The 18,542-nt window shown below is 40.0% G+C and overlaps 1 protein-coding gene across 2 annotated transcripts in view; it reads right to left on the reverse strand.

Moving 5' to 3' along the window:
• The window catches only part of CDK14 (cyclin dependent kinase 14), a 671,591-nt gene that overhangs the window by 480,351 nt on the left and 172,698 nt on the right, over window positions 1–18,542 (reverse strand). For both annotated transcript variants that reach the window (XM_075558444.1, XM_075558445.1), the window contains exon 3: window positions 4,149–4,394. In XM_075558444.1, coding sequence (XP_075414559.1) covers window positions 4,149–4,394 — 246 coding nt within the window. The remainder of the gene's footprint in view (window positions 1–4,148; window positions 4,395–18,542) is intronic.

The following is an 18,542-nucleotide window of genomic DNA, read 5'->3' on the forward strand; positions in this document are numbered from 1 at the left end:
TGATTGAAATCATATTAATTTTGAATAAAATAAAAAAGGAGGCAATTACATTTATGAAATTAAAAAGTTGATCAATTAAAGAAATTGAGTCATAATACATTAATTGGCTTAGCCATAAAAATAAAAATATTTAAGTCATCATAAGATTGTAAATCTGTATATATGTTCAAGCCAAAAAGTATAGAGGTGGGAGAAATGCATATGCAGGAATGGAGAACACAATATACAAAGTCCTCTCCGTGTGTTTCTTTGAATTCAGCATATTGGTAGTATCTACATCACTATCACCCAAAGAAAGTGATACCACCTCCCAGGGGGCGCTGGACCAATCCAGGGGGACTGGTTTACCTACACTTTACCCTGGATTATTGGCTGTAGGAAAAAAGTGTTTAATTGCCAGGTGGGCGCTGAGTCAATTTCTGTGTGTGTGAAAAGAAGGTGGTATGCCAAATAAGTTTGATAACCTGTGATACAGAGGCTTATTCCGAATCAAGTTTAATTCTGTTGGCAACACTACTTCAAAAAAAATTTTCATGCTTCCATCATGTCATAATAACAACTGTCTCACTTTTTATGACGTTAGCAGATATAGACAACGCCAAACTGGTCTATCAGAGCTTAAAAAATACTGATTCTTAAATCTATTACTCTGCTTGGATTTACTAGTGGAGATACTTCTTAAAGAAAAGATTGCCCTCATCAACACTGGGTTACAACAAGCTACATTTCATGAAGAAAATTAAATACTGAGTCATTTTCTGTATTTATGAGTTTTCAAAACTGATCCTTGTTTGTTCGTCGTTAGGCTGTTGGTCTTTGCATGTTATTTTATAACCTCCTACTTGATTACATCGCTTCACTGTTGCACTTCCACTGATTCTCTTGAATTTTCCAAGGTGATCATCATGTGCCAACACAAAGGTGACTTCAGCTCCTTCTGACAAGCTTTCACTGCCAGTAAAGGTTATTCTGCTCCCTGTTTTCTTTCTCTTCAGTTTCACATGGAATTCAACTATTGTTCTTTCTATTGCTTATTTTTAAGTAAATGTAAAATCTTGGGTAGCTTTGTAAGAGAGTGGGATAGCCAAAACAGCTTCTGTTGCTTCCTGGAATGGGTTTTCCTTTTGGATTCTTCTGAAGCTTGTCTGTGGGTGGGGAAGGGCAATCTCTTACACTCTCAGATGATCCCGTGCATTTCCCTCCACACATCTCCCTGGATCTTCTCTGTCCATTACTCCTGATGAACCTGTCCTACATAGAACTCTACTGTACCATTGCTCTGTTCACCCTAAGGCTGCATCTTAAGAAACACACACACACACAAACACACACAACGGTCGAGTCTATTCTGAATCAGAGTGACCTGACAGAATAGAGGAGAATTACTTGCGTGGGTTTCCAAGACTGTAACTCTTTATTGGAGTAGAAGCCTCATCTTTCTCCTGTGGACTGGCTGGTGGTTTCAAACTGCTGACCTTGCTGTTAGCAGCCCCAGGAAGAACCACTATCCTATCAGGGTAATTTGGTGGTTTAGAGGAAACACTAAAGAAAGACCCGTTAACCATTAAAATAGATAAGACCTTTCTATGATTTTTCTTTCACTCATCCACTCACATGAGCTGTCAACGTCGTCTCCCGTTTGCTGCTGGTGTTCTCAGCATGACCCACCTGCCACTTGAGTTCACGGCCACCCTGTACGGGTTGCTAAAGCAACAAATCCCTAAAGGAGTACACAACCTCAACTTTCTCCCAAGAGACAGCGGCAGGTTTGCACCACCAACTTTTCCGTCAGCATCACGATACTTACGTAGAGCACCACTCGTGCGCACCCTCTGGCGATGTGGGGGCTTATGGCCCTGGGAGAAGGAACGATTCCCTTGGCAATCTCCCACTTTCCTCCTGCCCATGTTCTCAACCACGTCGTTCTTGGAACTGTCCGAGCTTGTCCCCACCCACGCTGCCTGTGCGGTTCGGGGAAATATGTTGTTATCTGCAGTTGCTGTGCATGTTCTCTGTTGGTTCGGGTTTTAGTTGCTCTGATTACAGGAGTACAAGGGATTTAAAACCCTGTTCCACTGCTATCCTCCAAGAATTGTCTACAGTTGAGCTTTTAAACTATGTTCAAGTACCTATTTAATAAACTACAAATCACGTGTGGCAGACTCATCTCAATTTTCCTTGATGGAGAGTTTATTTTATTCCTTACTAGAAGTTAAGTATGCAGATCATAATCTTACTGTTATAATTTATACCATGATATATAATATGACTTTTTAAAATGAAACTCATTAACACCCAGATCTTGGTTTCTAAATACCACTCTCCAATGCAAGGAACCAGAATTCCTTAAAGAAATGGCCAATTCTAGCACCTGGGGTTAAAAATAGAATCTGAACTAGGAGCATATTGTGGGACCAACAAGCCAAGAAAATGATGGCATCCAAGAGGAAATAGGCATCATTCTAAAAGAGTCCCCAATGGTCAAAGAAAGAACAATTTGAAGAAGAAAATGAATGACGCAGCAGGGATTATAGACTTTACAGAATTGCCAAATAAAATACAAAACAGCTAAGTTACATTTGAATTTCAGATTTTTAAAGATCTCACTGAAGTATGTGAAAACCTAATGTCTGAATGTTATTTATAGGTGGGAGAGAAAGATGAGGCTTTCTATTTCCATGGCGATTCGGTTTCAGAAACCCACATAGGGACTTCCATAGAGCCGCTATGAGTCAGAATTGACTCAAGTGCAGTGAGTGAGTGAGTGAGTGAGTGAGTGAGTGAGTGAGTGAGTGAGTGATATATAGGTGGACAGGCATATAATACGATTACTATATAGTACAAAAATAAATAATTATCTTTGTATATCAAGTAATCGCATATAATATGATTACTATATAGTAAAATATTAAATAATAATCTGTGTATAGCAAGGGCTTAATTGTTCTAGACACCCCATCCCCCATCCCCACCCACTCCTGCTTATTGTAAGTAATATTTAACTCTCAAATTTCTCTTACAAGTTGGTGACATATCTATGACCTGGATGGACCCTACATGAAGGTGATCTGGGCCTTTGGGGGTAACACAACAAATAAGCAATTATTATTTCATTAATGTCATACATTTTAATTTCATTCATAACATGTGACACAAGACTTATTACTGTGTCATGCAGATTAATTTAAAATGTCAACATTTTTCTAGTACTCAACTTTCTCGGCCCTTTTTCTGTTTTTAAGAGATTTAACATTGGTGCAATAGTAAATGTGGTCCTTAGCAAGATAACAGAATCAAGACTCTCTGAGCATTCTCCTCCTGCTTTCAAACTTAAAGTATCTATGTAAAAAAAACTTACCGTATAGACTCATGTATAATCCAAGTTGTTCAGCACATTTTTAATGCCATTTCTGTGTTAAAACTAGGTGCCTCAGCTGATATTCGCTGATATTCGGGTCGGCTTATACTTGAGTGTGTACAGTAAATATTACGTTAAAACAGAAAAGTACCTAATTTCAAGAGATAAAGTTTTCCACAGTAAATGTAGGACATCTTGGAAAAATAAACCTCAAGCTAAAAATTTTACAAGCAAAGGGTAGGAATCATATTCAAAATTCCTTGATGTTCAGATCTCAATAACTGCCTTGATTTCGTTCGTTTAGAAAATAGCATTACTATGAAACAAGGATTTTTCTTAAGACGATGTTTCAATGTATACAAGTTAACATTTTCTTTAATAACATGAAAACCCACTGGTATAAGACAAATGAAAAGATCTTGGCATTCATTCTGAAATGGAATGCTTTACCAATTTGCTCATTTTCTAACCTTTCGCTCTTGCCTGTAACCACAGTAAAAACTTCTGCAAGGGTTTGACATCCCAAAAGACTTTCAATTATGCATTCCTCTAGCTGAAAACATCTGAAAAGAAGAAAGTTGAATCATTTCCCATTTGCTCTCTGGATGCTTATGAATAAATAGCCTGTATGTTGTTTGCTCTTTCTCTCTCTACCAAAAACGTTACACCACCTGGGAGAGAATGCGGAGCAACGCACTGGTAAAGCCACCTGCTGCCTTCCAGCACAGCCTGCCTCTGGAATGAGTGGCAAATTCCTCTCTTGACCTGGCTAGAGAGAAGGCGCACTTACCGAGCTGGGGCTGGAGTGCCTTCGAACTTTAGGCGACTCTTTCCCTGCAGAGGATGACTTGAAATTAATGCAAGCATTGTTCTCCGAATGAACTCTCTTTACTTGGTTAGCTGGCTTCTCAAAAGGATCGAAGGTGCTCTGTGTCCTCTGAACTCGGACTTTCTTGTCCTCGGGAATTGTGTCCAGGGGCTTGATCACTGAGTCCATTCCCTGGCAATTCCGTGTAGACATCTTTGTGACACATATCTGAGGATAAAAAAAAATTAAACTCAGAACTCTGCATCGGAACTTTAATATCAGTAAACCTGCTGATGTATTATTCCAGATAGTGTGTCAATTTCAAAGTCAGAAAACACCCAAATAAGCCCACGTTCTAAAAGCTACACCAGCGTAGCGTTGCTTTGTTTAATTTTCAAAGATGGTAGACGAAAAGGAATGATATTGTAAAAGACAGATAGTGCGTGGCTCTCCTTTAAAACGTGCTTATTACAGCACACGCTTCCCGACCTCGCCCATCATCCGCCTCGCTCTTCCCGTTCACTTTATTTCATCTTGGTCTCTTGTCTCTTCCTCCTCGTTTTCTCCATTATGTCCTTTTGTTCTCCCCATATTTGTGAGATTTCATTGTCCTTATTAAATAACTTTCTAGCCTCTAGCTTGTCTATAGAGCCAGGTCGCTTTATTTTCTTCTCTAGAGAAAAGCTAAAAGAAACTGCTGTCACTGTTTTCTTTCCCTTCGTGTGCAGTTTCCACCCTTCTACATGCTTTCAAGGAGTGGGCTGGGTATTACCAACAGTTATGTCCCCAACAACTAGCCAAAAGGTTAATGGCTTAAACCCACTATGAGGAGGCTCAGAATACAGCCTGTGGTCTGATTCCCAAAAGTTAACCTTGGAAATCCTACACAGTTCTACTCCGCACACATGTCCCTGAGTCTGAACCTATGCTAACAAAACAATACAAACCATGGTTAAGAAAAGCCCGTATGTTATAGTAAAAATATTACGTTTCCGTGTAATACATATAAGATGATTCCATGTAGTATGTGTGAGGGAGTAAATGAATCAGGGTATGTGGCTATCCACTGACAGCGAGTGGATTCTAACTCAGAGTGACTCTAAGTAGGGTTGTTGAGGCTCCAAATCTTTACAGAAGCAGACAGCTGCCTCTCTCAAAGCAGCTGATAGGGTTGAGGCACCAATTTTTTTTTTCTTTTTTTCTTTTTGCCCGCCCCCACCCTCTTCCTAACCACTAATCTTTTGGTTAGCTGTCCAATCCCTATCTCACAGTGTCATCAGGGATCTACAGATGCAAATACAAGCACAGATGGAGACATATATGTATTATATGAACACAGGAAAAGGTATAGGTGGAAGCTCATGACTGCTAACATCAAACACTCATGGGCCTGCGGAATTGACCAGAGAGCAGGTAAAACTGTAATCATTTTGATATACCTCTGTATTGACTGAACTATATAAGAAACAACTTACGATTTAATAATATATTTTCTAAATAACACTAAGATACAAAAGTACTTAAGCTGTTTGTAGTTATTTAAGTAGTAAAATGTTTTAATTAACTATCTATCATTCACCAAATTGACTTGAGTTTGTTTCCAGCTATTAAGCCTGGATTGAATTCTCATTACGCCAAACAACAAGAATATTATCATACTTTGAACACATCATGAAACTGCTCAAAATTTTTTGAAGAGACTAAGACAGAGTCATCTATACTCAAGATAAAATCCAGCAATTTACTAGAAATAGATTCGATGCATTCAATATTCTTGAGAGTTGATATGGTCTCCTTAAGTATGAGAAGGAAATCAGAAAAGTGATCAGCCACCTCACTGAGGCAATAAAATCAGCACAAGAACCCAGGAAGACAACAAACCTTAAGTACAATAAGGATGAAGAGTACACATGCAGGCATATTGTAATCCAATAGCTTAAAACCAGTAATACAGTGAATATTAGGAGGGAGGTGTGACTTTATCAAAATAAAGATGGTAGCAAATATTGGAAACTATAATCATAAAATAAAAAATTGAAAGTATCCTGAACTGAATGAAAATAACAACACAAAATATCAATATGTGGGCAATGCAGCAAACACACTACTTTAGCTATCATAATATATAGTACTATTCATATAGTAAGGAGAGAAAGAAACATTTCAAACCAATAATTTCAGCTTTCACTTAAATATAATTAGCGGGGAAGGAGCAAATATAACCCAAAGTAAGCAATTAATGGAAATTCTACATATGAATACAAATCAATGAAAAGAGAAAACAATAAAAAATAAAAGCTGACACTCAGCAAAAATAAAAAGAAGTGATATATTACAACCAGATTAATGAAGAAGAAAAGAAGAAACATGCTGTCAATCACTAGATGCTACAGATGCTATATAACTTTATGATAGAAATTCAAAAATTTAGATGAAACAATTGCTTAAAAGACAAAAAGTATCAGTCTACTCAGAAGAGATATTGTGAATAGACCTATATCTATTAAAGCAACTGAATTCACAATTAATAATTTTATCACAAAAAAAATGCCAGGACCAGATGGCATCACTGGTGAATCGAACCAAGCATTTAAGGAAGAAATAAATCCAATTCTACAAATACGCTTCCAAAAAATTGAAGAAGAGGGAATATTTCCCAATTCATTCCATGAGGCCAACATCATTCCTACACCAACACTAGACAAAAGCATTACTTGAAAACATACCATTCAAGTTCAGTCATTTGCACAGATGCAAAATCTTGGACGTGTTTTCAGAAAATGAGTCCAGTGATACAGAAAAAGGAAAATGATTGTGACAAAGTAGTGTGTATCCTGGAGTGCAAGGTTAGCTCAATTCTGACCATGCCGAGTCCACTATTAAACAGAGGAGAGCAGGCCGTCTCTAAGGGGTCCCTCGTGAGCCCTCCAGTATGCGTGCCCTTATTCCATCCTCTCTGACTGGGTCTTTCAATGTTCTTTTAATAAGTAGGTTATGTCAGAAGTCATGAGACAAGACTTCTGAGAAAGTATGACAAACAGTGTGGGTTTTCTATCAGTGCTTTCTCCCTTTACTCTCTGTCTGAGATCAGCAGCCTGAGCTAATGACATGTCACAAGGCAGGCCTATGGAGAAGCTAAGTACAGGAAGACTGACGCCTGCCAACTACCAGTGAACAGCCTGCAATTGACTAAAGCCTCATAAAGGACCTTGCGTCAAGCGCTCCCAGGAAAAGAGCCCCACAAGTGCAACTGATAGAAACTAGGAAAGTAAAAAATGCTTGTTGCTTAAGATGCTAAATTTTAGGATAATTTACTATACAAAAATAGGTCATTTATGTATTTTATAATCATATGTTCATTTCAATAAGCTCATGAGAAGCACCTGACGTTATCCAGTGCTTATTAATCCTAAAAGTCTCAACACAGAATAGAACATTACCACACTCAGCTACCAAAAAAACAACAACAAAACCCAAAACCCACAGCCGATGTTAAACTTAATGATAAGATAAAGTCAAAGATATCCACTCCCACCACTTTGATTCAACATTGATTACAAATTCCAAACTATGCATTAAGGTAGTGGAGAGGCGGGGGCGGAAGGTATCCATATTGGAAAGGAAAGAATACAACTTATTATATTTATAAAAGATGTGGTTGTTTATTTAGAAAGTGCAGTTCAATTTAGTAAAATTACTACTAGAATTAGAAAGTTAATTTTCCTAGACTGTAAGTAGCTCAATATGTAAAAATATTTTCCATTCATGCATACTAGTAGCAAAGCAATAAGAAATTTTAAAGACACTATTAATTTTACATCTATGGTTATCACATATTATTGTATTATTAAAATAATAATAAGCATTAAAAATACTATTAACTAGTCTCAAAATATTTAAATATCAAAATCTGAATCACAGAAGATACTATACAAGATTACTGCAAGAAATGAAGAATACACAAACAAACAGAGATATACTATGACCATCAAGCATTATAAAGAAGATTCAATATTTTTAAAAAGGCAATTCTCCAGAAAAATTGATATATATAGGTATAAAACAATCCTGGTGAAAAATCCACTCGATTTGGGGGGTAAAAATTAAAGTGATTCTAAAATTCGTGTAGAAATGCAAATGTGCTAGCAAAAATAACATTAGAAGGCTAGAACAACGTTGGAAAATCTACACTGATTTCAAGATTGACACCAAAAAGACAACCTCAGTGCCACTGAGTCAATTTTTACTCACAGTGACCCTGTAGGGCAGAGTAGAAATGCCCCCAGGGGTGTCCCAGACTGTAAGTCTTTCCAGGAGCAGACAGCCCCATCTTTCTTCTTAGACCAGCTGATGGTTTCAAACTGCTAACCTTGCAGTCACAACCAAAGTGTAATGGACTACACCAAGCACAGTTTGTTCTAGACACACAGAGATCAATGTAAGAGGATCGAGCTCAGAAACAGAGAACACTGAGACATATACAGGCAACTGATTTTCACCAAAATTGTAAAAGTGATTCAGTGAAAAAATGAACTGTCTTTTCAACAATTGATGCTGGAAATTTTGCAGATTTCCACTTAAAATAGTGTAGCTACTTTCATGCTTCACAGCATATGAGAAACTGAGTAAAATGAACCTACGTCTAAATACTTACATTAAAATCTCTACCAAAAAAACTTTAAAATTTTGGGATAGGCTAATATACTTAGAACAGCCAAAGCACAATGAATGGAAGAACAAATGTATAAATTGTATTTCTCAAAATTAATAAGTTTTAATCTTTTAAAATATAACAAAAAATCAAATATTTGCAAATCAAGGCTCTAAAGTATTCTCAAAACTCAATAATAACAATTAACCATAGGTAAAATATTTACAAAAACACTTCCAACAGATCCCTACCTTCAATATAAACAGACACTTTAAAAGTGAAAACCAGACAAACACACAAACTATGGCTGCCTGACACAAAGGCAGCCTATCTACGGCAGAATCAAGGTGGACCCACTTTCCTTTCTCACATAGAGCTGCAGGCTACGCTCACCTATGAGCGCAAGATCAAGGTGCAGTTGATACTACAAACAGGCTGTGGGTTAGACAGAGATTGCTGGGGAGTTGTGGTTTCCCCATTTTTTGTCTTTGTTCTTGTTTTTGAGAGGGAATTAAGATAGGAGTTAAATTAGGAATTTCGCACATTGACTATAGTTCATGTCTTTGTGTGAGGTCATTCCCTGAAAGCTATCTTTGTAGGTTCACTGGGAAAACCATTTTAAGTTATTATCAACGTCCAGTCAAAGCACTCTCTATGACGTCTGCAACTGTAATGCTAGGCCTGAGACTCTGCAGGAAGGCCAGAGCTCAAGTTCTATCCCTGTCTAACTAAACCCACTGCTACATGCTGCATCACCTTTATGCCTCGATTTTCATGTTACCAGGTACTTTTCTTTCCTTAACACAACAATAAACCTTCACATAAAAACAGGGGCTCAAGTGGGAAGAGAATATTTGCAAATGATGATGGCGGCATATGTACAAATGTGCTTGACACACTGGATGAATGTATGGACGGTGATAAGAGATGTAAAAGCCCCAATACAAGTTTTAAAAAAAACTTTAATAACAGCCTGATCTTTGATTTATAAAAGTCCAGACACTTCAATCCAACAACAACAACAAAATGCCAGGATTATAACAATGCATAATATGATCACTGATACTGTGTTTCAGATAGCTATCTCTCTATAACTGCACACACATATATTCCCTGCCTTTAAATAGACAGCTTAAAGTATTAAAAAATCAATCAAATAATCTTTTAAGTGGGTAATAAATAGAGTACATCTAGTAACCTTCAAGTTCAAGGTAACTATGTATTAAACAATATATAGCAATTTCAGAGTTCTGCAATGCTAAAATCTAATCCTAGAGGAGAAGACTATTAGGTATTAAGATAAATACCGCTAATACGATACTTGAGAACCATGCACTTACATTAATGGGGGAGGAACTGTTTAAAAGGAGAGGATAATAGTGGCCACACAACTCAGAAAACGTAATTGATGTCACTGAACTGTCCACGTAGAAACGATTGAGTTGGTGTCTGTTTTGCCTTGTATACTCCGAACAACAAAATAAAATTAATACTTTTCTTTGTTAGAAAATCCACAGGGAGAATACGGCAGGTAGTTTGTTCCCGATTGGACACATTTGACCTAGTTTCTATCCAGCTCGTGATGACCCAGACCATGTGCTACAGACTCCTGAACTTTAGACGCTGTCCTTTTGAGGCACACAAACATCCTTCATAGGCCACACCAGAAGGACTCAATGTGGAAACCCCACCAAGTGAACTGGCCTTTACCTTAAACTCACCTGTAGCAGATTTAAGGAACCGACGCTCCCCTCGGACTTAAGTCTGAAACAGCCTAGTGTGAGAAGAAGCAGGTGACTGCTCTCCCAAGGTTGTAGCATTTGTGGTCATTAGAATCTGGTTCGGATCACTTGCTTTGAGGATGTCCAATGAATGTTGGCCCAGGACTACCATATATTCACTACTTCAATATTCTCTTTGCTTTTTATGCCATGTATTTATCTGGTAGGAATGGTTCTGCTTCTGTGTTATGGAAAGTTTACCTTAAACCTCCACTGTTTGCCTAAACAATGTCCAGTCACATAAGTGTTTAATCTGAACAAGTCAGCAATCTATGTATCGTGGTCTGAAAAGCTGGCCTGTATATGTATAAATTCCTTTTCTCAACACTGTTTAAATTCTACACCGCTGGTTAAATTAATGGCACTACGAACAGATTCACAGGCATGTGATTCTTCCTCATAAAATCATAATAGTATCTCTAAAGTAAACCAAGGACATATGTAAGCCATAGATAAATGAATGATTTTTGAGTGTCTAGCCCCAATCTAAGAACAATTAGTTCTTCTGATATGGCCCAACTCACTGAAGATATGGGTACTACAGCCAAGTGTGCTCAACAAACCAGATGATGTCCAGCAGTCAGAAAGCATAGAGTCTGGGGTCTTCAAAGGTTTGTCTTTAAACAAGCAGCCACCTAAAGGAGGTGTCGATAAGTCCCCATGGAAGAAACCCGCCATCCTCTCTGTGATCCAAGGACTGAATAGCAAAAGCCAAATCCTAAGGAGAGAACGGTATCAGAGTTTAAACTGAACGCCTGGTTTGCAGACGGTGATGGGTAACACTAAACGCCCACAATCACTTGCAGGCTCCCCCATGGATTGAGGCTCCAGAGAGTCGCCTCGGAGCACAGTCCAGGGACGCAAGCAGCCTTGCTATCAGACAGGGAACATTAAAGAGTCAATTATGGCAGGTGGGTGTGAGATAAAATAGCGACTTATCGCTGGATCTGCATTTTGACCCATTTTAAAGTTGTTTCAGTTTTTGACATTTTCATCCTTCTTTCTTTTTTTTTTAAATCATTTTATTAGGGGCTCCTACAACTCTATCAACCAATCCATACATACAACAATTGTGCAAAGCTCATTTGTACATTCATTGCCCTCATCATTCTTAAAACATTTGCTCTCCACTTAAGCCCCTGGGTCCTCATTTTTGCCCTCCGTCCTCGCTCCCCCTCCCTCTTGAACCCTTCATAATTTATAAATTATTATTTTGTCATATCTTACACTGCCAGACATCTCCCTTCACCCATTTTCTGTTGTCCATCCCCCAGGGAGGAGGTTATATACAGATCCTTGTAATCGGTTCCCCCTTTCCACCCACCATCCCTGCACCCTCCCGGTATCACCACTCACACCACGGGTCCTGAAGGGATCATTCGCCCTAGATTCCCTGTGTTTCTAGTTCTATCTGTACCAGTGTACATCCTCTAGTCTAGCCAGATTTGTAAGGTAGAATTTGGCTCATGATAGTGGGGGGTTGAGGGGTAGCATTTAGGAACTAGAGGAAAGATGTATGTTTCATCGTTGCTACATCGCACCCTGATTGGCTCATCTCTTGCCTTCTGTAAGGAGATGTCCAATGCCTACAGATGGGCTTTGGGTCTCCACTCCACACACACACACCCATTTACAATGATATTATTTTTTGTTCTGATGATGCCTGATACCTGATCCCTTCAACACCTCGTGATCGCACAGGCTGGTGTGTTTCTTCCATGTGGGCTTTGGTGCTTCTGAGCTAGAGGGCCATTTGTTTACCTTCAAGCCTTTAAGACCCCAGACACTATATCTATTGATAGCCGGGCACCACCAGCTTTCGTCACCACATTTGCTTATTCACCCACTTTGTCTTCAGCGATTGTGATGGGAAGGTGAGCATCATGGAATGCCAAGTTTAATACAACAAAATATTCTTGAATTGAGAGAGTAACTTGGGTGGAAGCCCAATGTCCATCTGCTACCTTAATACTAAATCTATACATATATGCACATAGATCTATTTCCACATATATAAATATATATACATATATATATATATATGTACATGCCTTTATTTATACCTCTATAAAATTCCCTTTACCTCCTAGCTCTTTCCTCTATTTCCTTTTACTTTCCTCTTGTCTCACTATCATGCTCAGCCTTCATTAGGGTTTCAATAATTCCTCTCAGTTATATTACCCTTGGTCACGCCCTACCAGGCCTCTTACACCCTCCTCACCACCGATTTAGATCACTTGTTGTTCCCCTGTCCCTAGCATTTTCAGCTTTATTTTCTAAAGGAAATTTTAATTTAAAAAACAAAATGCTAATGTAAGCAGGATTTATTTATAGATAATGACACAATGATGGCCAAGTTTGGACTCCAACCCTACCTTTCAAAGTCCACACCAGGAAGAATAAACCCCACAGAAACACATCTCGTTCCTCTTTTTAACTCTACCTTCCCTTTTGCTCAAGCTCTTGGAGCCAGCTAAGTAAACTGGGCTTTCTCAGGAAGAAAACGATGTCTTTTTGTAATCTGCAATATGTAACGCAAATCCCAATAAAGTATAACTTCACTTCTTGTACACAAGTACAGCAAAAAAATTTAAAGCCTAAATGACAAATGTTATTCCAACACACCACTGAGCAAGAAAAAGCTGTCAAGAGCAAAATCAAAGTTAAAGGGATGAACTCACTCCTTAGACAGTCTGTGAAACCACACTGGAATAACTCACGTAAACCTTTCATGGTCACTCCTTTGTGCTCCCGATTTGGCAAAGCATTCATTGACTTTGGGTAAGAGAGACACTAAAATTGGAGAATCTAACAATTCTCAGAGTCTATACAATTCAAGCAAAAGAAACTGTTACAGAATACATTCAGGCAGAGTCTCAAGTCCATGTTCATACCTAAAGGGCTTTCTATTAATATCTTCTGGGCCTAATAGCCTCAACAGGTATGGATCTAACTGTGGCGTGGCTGACTGCAAGCTATGCACTTGTGCAAAATCAACGTCTCTACAGGATGCTGTCATTCAGAGAGAAGGGTTGCAGCATTTTCTTAACTGGTAGTTGGGGGTGGGGGAGTAGTTAAAGAAATGTTTTGAAATTTCTATTTTCCATAAACATTCAAAAATGTTTCTGCCTATCATTTCTGTCATGTATTAGCAAATGACAAAATACAACCCCAACTAGAAAGTGATCATTAGCATAAAACAAACTTCTGGAAAACAGTGTGCTCTTCCTGGCTGACAACCAGTAGGAAAGGACATGGGTCCTTCAGCCACAACAAAATGAACTCTGCCAACCATCCATGAACTTTGAAGACAGGTCTCTGTGCTCTAGATGAGCCTCCGAGCAGAGACTCAAGACCACACTGTACCTCAATTCTGACCTACAGAAACTGAAATATTATGCTACAAGTTCATGAAAGTTTACACAGAAAGACAATAAAATATGTGCTCATTGTATTGAACTCCCTTTGTGCACTTTAACAGTTACAGCTACAGTCTTTAGACATCCACAGAATGCACTTACGAATGAATCCCTATGCAGGTGGGAGAGGGACAGAGGGGATATACCACAAATGCATATGGATTTGACAGAGAATATCTATATATGTGTCTTTACTTTTGCTACAAATACATCCTCCATGAATATAGTGGAGCATAGAGAGGAAAATCTTATGAGAAAATTTTAGACATAACCAAATACCTTGAGGGAACAAGTCAGTGGGCCTGGGGGATCTAAATACAGTCTCAAGGGACACCAAGGTCAACTGGCATAGCATAGTTCCCAAAGACAATGCTCTACATCCTGATTTGGTGAGTAGCAACTGGGCTATTAAAAGCGTCCAAGCTACCATCTAAGGTGCAATTAATGGTCTCTCTCCTTCCAGAAGAAAGAAGGGCGACAAATATGAAAAGCCATGTGAAAACCATCAATCCAATACAAAGGACTATGCAAACATAAGTGTCCACAACCCTGAGACCAGAAGAACTAGACAGTGTCTAATATCCACAATCAACAGAAACAAAACGATCAGGTTAGAAGTCTTGCATTTGAACCACACACACAAAAAAAAACCCAACAACTTAGCGCCATCAAGTCCATTCAGACTCACAGTGCCCCTCTCTGAGTGTGCCCAGACTGCAACTGTTACAGGAGTAGAAAGATTCCTCTTTCTCCTGAGGGGAGTTTGAACTGCTGGCCTTGCAGTTATCAGTCCACTGCTTAACTCATTGTATCGGGACCATTTCTGGTCTCCAGTTAATATGTGATAGCAGTCTAATTGAATCTATCAGTGCCATTAGTATATTAAGGTTACAGACTAACTGGAGTATTAAAAGAAAGAAAACCTGCATGGAGTAGAAGGAAGTGTGGAACACAACTCAAAATCATAAAAGGGACCAGAACAGGTGGTCAAATAAAGACAAGTGGAACCCTCCAGATGATAAAACTAACCCTTCTGATCTGACGCGGAATGTACCTACACGTTAGAACAATCACCCATTCAAGATCAAAAGGTAGCAATGACCCAAGGGCAAGGTCCAGAGGGTGGGGAAAAGAGGAGGAAGGAGAGCAGGAAACAGAGGGAGGAAAGCAGGATGAAGTGATGTTCCCTTGAGGGGATTGCAGTGGATACATTGAATCAAAATATGTAAGAATTGTTGAATCCAAAACTATTTATTGTCTGCTCTGTAAATCATCCCCTGATTCACAAAAGTAAAAAAGAAAGAAAAAGCAGACACTACTTTCCAAACTTGATACACTGCTGTGTATCAGCTCCAAGAGAAAATGACTAACGGTCATTACATGACTGTCATCCATTAGCTGCTTCATGACTAATAGCATGACCATGTTTTAAGAGTTTTCTGCGCACTCTAACCCCACTTACCGATATGAAACCCATAAACAGGTCTTCTACACAATTAGCCTCAGGAACCTGACACGGGAGGAGGGTTATGAATGGAAATCGACCCACTGGCAGTGGGGTTTGCTGTTGTTGTTCCACTTCCCCTGGGTTTGTGTGAACAGTGCCAGTAACAACACATGCTTTGCGTGTGAGTCTTCATCCAAGAAAGTAAACTATACGTGCGTTTTCCACATAGAGCAAACAGTGTTCTGGTAGAGTCTCAGGTTACCAGTATTTGGAATAAACTACATAAAGGTGATCTGGCCAGCTCTATGCGCCATGAGCACTCTGAGAGCTGAGTCTAGGCTCATACAGAGATGAAGGAACCAGCCTTGCGCACCTCAGAGCTTGTCGGGGAGTGTGCCCTGTGAATGCCCATCAGAAGAGCGGGTAGAGCCAAAGGGGGAGCCTGGCAGAATTGTTCAAAGGTGTTCCATCTCCAGAAAGCTGGCCTCACCTGCTGCTCCCAGGACACAATGGTTAATCTAGCCAGGCTGCACGAAGAGAGAGCTGGGGTCCGACCAACCAAGGGGATTCTAGACAAGGGATCACACAGCTGCCAAGCACTCCGCTCTTCATTTTAATCCTCTGTCAACCTGCCAGCTATCCAGATAAGCACTTCCCCCTCCACAAAAAGAAGTTACCTAAGTCTTTCCTCCCACAACAAAGTACGGATGGTCCAAAGTAGTAGAAGGCTGTGGTGAAAGATAAAACCCACATCATGAGGGACAGAAAGATGACATGTCAACCCTGAGGGAGGGGTGCACATAACTTCATGAAGACAGAGTCCTCTAATAGCACACAGTAGCCCTTTGACCCATCACTGACTTTCCTACCTACTCCACCTGCCCAGACTTGGGTCTAGGTTTCAATTCCCCAAGAAGAAACAAAAATGGGACTGCGTGGGGGCAGCTGCCTTCATGTCATGGAGCCCGAAGCACAGAGAGAGCTGCGGAGCATCCAGGCATTGTGAGCAAACAGGCGCCCCTCAGAAATGCCAGCGCCGTGCTGGAAGGACAAAAGACTCAGGCGTAAGTGGCTGCCACTGGCCAAACTGCGATTATATCTTTGAGTGCCAAAAGGTGTATGAAATCATGATTGAATGGAGCAAGTTGAGTTACTGAAAGACCAAGAGTCCATTATCATTCTCAGAGAAAAAATATTCATATAAAGGGCAAATTGCATTTGTAATATTAAAAGAGAGATTATAATAGGATGGTTTTTAACACAAGGAAGAGTGAATAAAGCCAAGCAGCAATAGTAAAGGAGGCAACTGTACCAAGAATGAGAGGAACCGATCAGGCCTGTGGAAAGAAGCGTGGCCCAGCCAAGATGTCACATGCCGGAAGAAGGACGTTCAGAATGAGAACAGACCTGGTCACTATCACTCAGAACCGGACTGAAGGGTATGTGACCTTGCCTAAGCAACGTTTACCAAGTGCACAGCTGGTGTGGGAGTACAAGGTTCCAAACCCCTATTTGAAACCAATGTTAAAGATGTGCTTTGAAAATTTTAATAACAGCACGAAAAACCCAGTATAACTGCTGAGCCACGCCTCAGATCTCAAGCACTTTGGGGAGAGCCAACCAAGACACAAATGATCAACAACTCAGATCATGTAAACCTAGCTGATCTGAGAAGGTAGTGTTTTACTTGAAGCTTTGTAAAGATCACACAAACCTATGATCATACAAGCAAAATGTTATCCCAAACCCAAGAAGGTATTTAAATAAGTAGACTTATAAATCGTCCGTGCTCCGTTGCTACTCAGTACTTAGTTGTGGTAACATGAATGTCAATAATGGATCCAAGAGCAACACCTGTTACCCTAATGAAGAGGGATGAGACAGACTGCTTCCATAGAGATGTATCGCCTTGGAAACTCCGTGGGGCGGTTCTACCCAGTCCCAACGGGTTGCTGTGAGGTGGAATTCACTGGAGGAATGATTACGTTCAGTCCGGTACAACACATGGGGAGAAGGCCGCCGGAGCAAATAGCTAAATGCTCACCAGTCCCAACGCTGGTAGCTTGAGCCAATCTAGTGGGTCCCCAGGAGACAGGCCGGACAATCTGCTTCCAGACGGAGTCCAACCCGGAAAACTTTACATCTCAGGGCTTCTCTGCCACACTGAATCACAGTTCGTCAGAATCAGCAATTGTACCCAACACAAACCACAATCATAAGCCTTGGGAGACAGAAAAAGGAATGTAGAAATAATTTTTAAAATTTGAACTCAGTATTCCTAGTAGCTTAAAATAGGATAAAGGTAAATGAAGTAATCTAATTTATAATAATCATATGCATGTATTGTTTTCTTTGTTCTTTGCAGCATCTAAATTATGTGGAGATAATGTTACACTAAATTAGTAATTGAAATTAAGAGGCTTTCTAGTTTATAATCAACCATTGCTTAAATAGATGGAAGCAAATTACTTTCCAAAAATTACATTTATTAGCTAGATATCTATCTTAAGAGCATGGGTACTTGGCCAAGTACAAAGGCCAGTAGCTGTGGATGACGCAGGCACAGAGGATGATTGGACGTTTCAGATGCCACCAGCTCTCGGTGCCTCTCAATCTGAAAATCCTTCTTCCCACATGTGTCAACTTAGCTGGGCCAGGATTCTCAGCTGCTTGGCAGTCAAGGTCTAGTAACCTCCTACGATGAGATCGCCACCACTTGTCTGTTGGTTTGTGGTACTGCAGTGGCTTGTGTGTTGCTGGGATGCTGGAAGCTCTGTCACTGGTGTTTCAAACGCCAGCAGGGTCACCCAAGGGAGCAGGTTTCAGTGGAGCTTCAGACTACGAACAGACAATGAAGAAGCACTCGGCTCCCCACTTCGGAGGAAGGAGCCACTGAAAACCCTCAGCTTAGAAACTCTGTCTGCCAGTGAAGGCCTAGTGAATGGAAGCAGAACATGCCCAGAGATGGTGCCGGAGGACGGGCCCCTGGGGCTGAAGGGTGCTCGCAATGTAACTGAGGAGGAGCTGCTTTCTCAGAATGGAGGCGGCCATGGTGATATGAGCCACGTAAAGGCTGTG

This window comes from Tenrec ecaudatus, chromosome 9 (assembly GCF_050624435.1).
Source record: "Tenrec ecaudatus isolate mTenEca1 chromosome 9, mTenEca1.hap1, whole genome shotgun sequence".
NCBI classification, from domain to species: domain Eukaryota; kingdom Metazoa; phylum Chordata; class Mammalia; order Afrosoricida; family Tenrecidae; genus Tenrec; species Tenrec ecaudatus.